General features: G+C 54.6%; 1 protein-coding gene across 1 annotated transcript in view; it reads left to right on the top strand.

Annotated features, from left to right (window-relative positions):
• Positions 1 to 2,583, top strand: part of KAZN (kazrin, periplakin interacting protein) — a 538,050-nt gene that overhangs the window by 520,334 nt on the left and 15,133 nt on the right. The window contains exon 12 of the mRNA XM_011939915.1: positions 1,056 to 1,287. Coding sequence (XP_011795305.1) covers positions 1,056 to 1,287 — 232 coding nt within the window. The remainder of the gene's footprint in view (positions 1 to 1,055; positions 1,288 to 2,583) is intronic.

The following is a 2,583-nucleotide window of genomic DNA, read 5'->3' as shown; positions in this document are numbered from 1 at the left end:
GCCCATTGCCACGCCCGGCTAGTTTTTTGTATATTTTTTTTAGTAGAGATGGGTTTTCACCGTGTTAGCCAGGATGGTCTTGATCTCCTGACCTCGTGATCCGCCAGCATCGGCCTCCCAAAGTGCTGGCATTACAGGCATGAGCCACCGCGCCCGGCCAGTACAGGGGTCATTTCTATGTGGGGCACAAGGAAATCTGAGACCTGGCAGTGCAGTGGTAAGAGAGAGGGTTTGTAATCAGTCAAACGTGGACTTTAATTCTGACTCCAAGATGGGCCACTGTGTGGCTCTAAGCAAAGTCGGAACATCCCATCTGTAGAGTGAGGACGGCAGCTTTGCCTTCTTCACGCACGATTAGGACCTGCCTGGCCCACCTGAGTGGACACCCAACGTCCCCGAAACAGGAAAACAGACCGCAGAGCACTGGGGAGGGATGCGCCGATCAGGTGGGCCAAGCCCAGGCTTTGTGGGTCTTGGGGATGCTGTGGAGGCCCCCAGGGAAACGAGGGGGGCTTAGGTGGAGGGGCGGGGTCCCCAGAGGTGCTGCCTCCTGCCACACATGGCCCTTCTGCTCCCCGCCCCTGCGCCTTCTCACCCTCGCTGCGTCTGTGTGTGGGATTCTCTCTTCCTGTTCCCTTCGGTTTGTTTCTCTGTTGATCCCTTTCTGTTCTTGAGTCTCGGTCTCTCTGTCTCTCTCTCTACCTCTTCTTCTTGGTTCTTCTCTATTTCCCTCTGCTCCTTTCTCTCAATGTCTCTCTCTCTCTTTCTCTGTCTCTTTCTCTCTTTGCTCTCTCTTTCTGTGCCTCTTTCTCTCTCTCTGTCTCCCTCCTCCATCCACCTCTCTCCCCATCTCTGCTCTTTCTGTCTCTTTTTTTATCCTTTTTCCCTCTTGATCTCTCGGCTCCATCCCTGTCCATGTCTGTCTCTGTGGCTTCTTGGTACTCCCCCCACCCCATTGCTTTTCCTCTCTCTGCATCTCCACCCATCTCTGCCAGTCCCTCTGTTTCTGCTGCCTTTCCCCACCCATCCACTCTCTGGCTGTGTCTCCTCCTCAGCCTGTCCAAAGCTGCCGAGCTGGACCATCACTGGGTGGCCAAGGCCTGGCTGAATGACATCGGCCTGTCCCAGTACTCCCAGGCCTTCCAGAACCACCTGGTTGATGGGCGGATGCTGAATTCCCTGATGAAGCGAGACCTGGAGAAGCACCTGAACGTGTCCAAGAAGTTCCACCAGGTCAGCATCCTGCTGGGGATCGAGCTGCTGTACCAAGTGAACTTCAGCAGGGAGGTGAGGACCGGGGCGTGGGGCAGGGGGTGCCTTCCACTGCCCACCCCTCCCCACTTGGCATCTACTCTCTGTTCATCTGTCCACCCACCACCCCACCCATCTATCCATCTGTCCACCCGTCCACCCATCATCCAGCCATCCAGGGTCTATTGATCATCTGTCCATCCATCTACCTATCCATCCATCATCCAGCCAGCCAGCCAGCCATCTTCTCTTCCTCCTTCTTTCCAACAACCCCCTATTGGGCACGGGCCAGGCACTGTGCTCAGTGCAGGGGAAATGGGAGCCCTCATCCTTGGAGAGCTAACAGCTTACCAGAGAGAACCACAAGGAAGCTGGTGGTGCCAATATTGTGGGACATTGTCCCAATGTGGGAAGCCCAGGGCTTTATGAATACCCAGGAAAGATACACATACTATGTATACCCACAAAAATTAAAATAAAAATTTTAAGTGTTTGTTGTTTAAAAAAAAAAAGAGAGGAAAGAAAAAAGAAAACCCAGAGAAGAAGCCTCCAGCAGGCTCAGGGACGGCTCCCCAGAGATAGCAATGACTAAATTGAGACCCAAAGGAGGAACCCCAGGGATCAGTAGAAGACATGAGGGGAAAAGCAACTCAGCAGAGGGAACAGTGTGGTGAAGGCCCGGAGGACTAATCCGTGGCAGCAGACTTGCTGAGAGTCCCGTTGGGTGGGGTGGTGGCTTTCAGGTGGGAGGTGGTGCGGGTTGCTGCAGAGGTCACCAGGGGCTGAGCTGCTGGGTACTGTGGGGCTGATAGTCCAGGTAGCTGACTTTTCTTAGAGTGATGTCAGAGCCCAACAATACAGGGGCAGAAGAGGGACAGAAGAGGGGACCCTCCAGCCCTTTGTCCCCCTTCTCAAACACCAACTGAAAAGCATTTGCTGTGTACCTACTGTGTGCACTGGGGTCAGTCCCTGTGGGACCCAGGGAAGCCTGCGATATGGCGGCGAGGTGGTGAGAGACGACTTGGAATCAGCCAAACATGGGTTTTCATTCAGACTCCAAGACGTGCCACTGTGGGGCTCTAGGCAAAGTCAGAGTTTCCTGTTTTTGGAGTGAGGACAGCAGCAGTGCCTTCCCCATGCCACACTGAGGACAGGGAGTGACAAGGACACGGACCCTGGCCTTGGTCCCCAGTCTGCCAAGGAGGCATATGTGGGAGATCATAGCAGTTACATGTAAAAAGAAGTGCAGGGGCCGGGCATGGTGGCTCACACCTGTGATCCCAGCACTTTGGGAGGCCAGGGTGGGTGGATCACAAACAAGGTCAGGAGTTC

This window comes from Colobus angolensis, unplaced genomic scaffold (assembly GCF_000951035.1).
Source record: "Colobus angolensis palliatus isolate OR3802 unplaced genomic scaffold, Cang.pa_1.0 Scaffold185, whole genome shotgun sequence".
Taxonomy (NCBI): Eukaryota; Metazoa; Chordata; class Mammalia; order Primates; family Cercopithecidae; genus Colobus; species Colobus angolensis.
The sequence above is the reverse complement of the archived record's forward strand: the minus strand, read 5'-3'. Positions and strand labels throughout refer to the sequence as shown.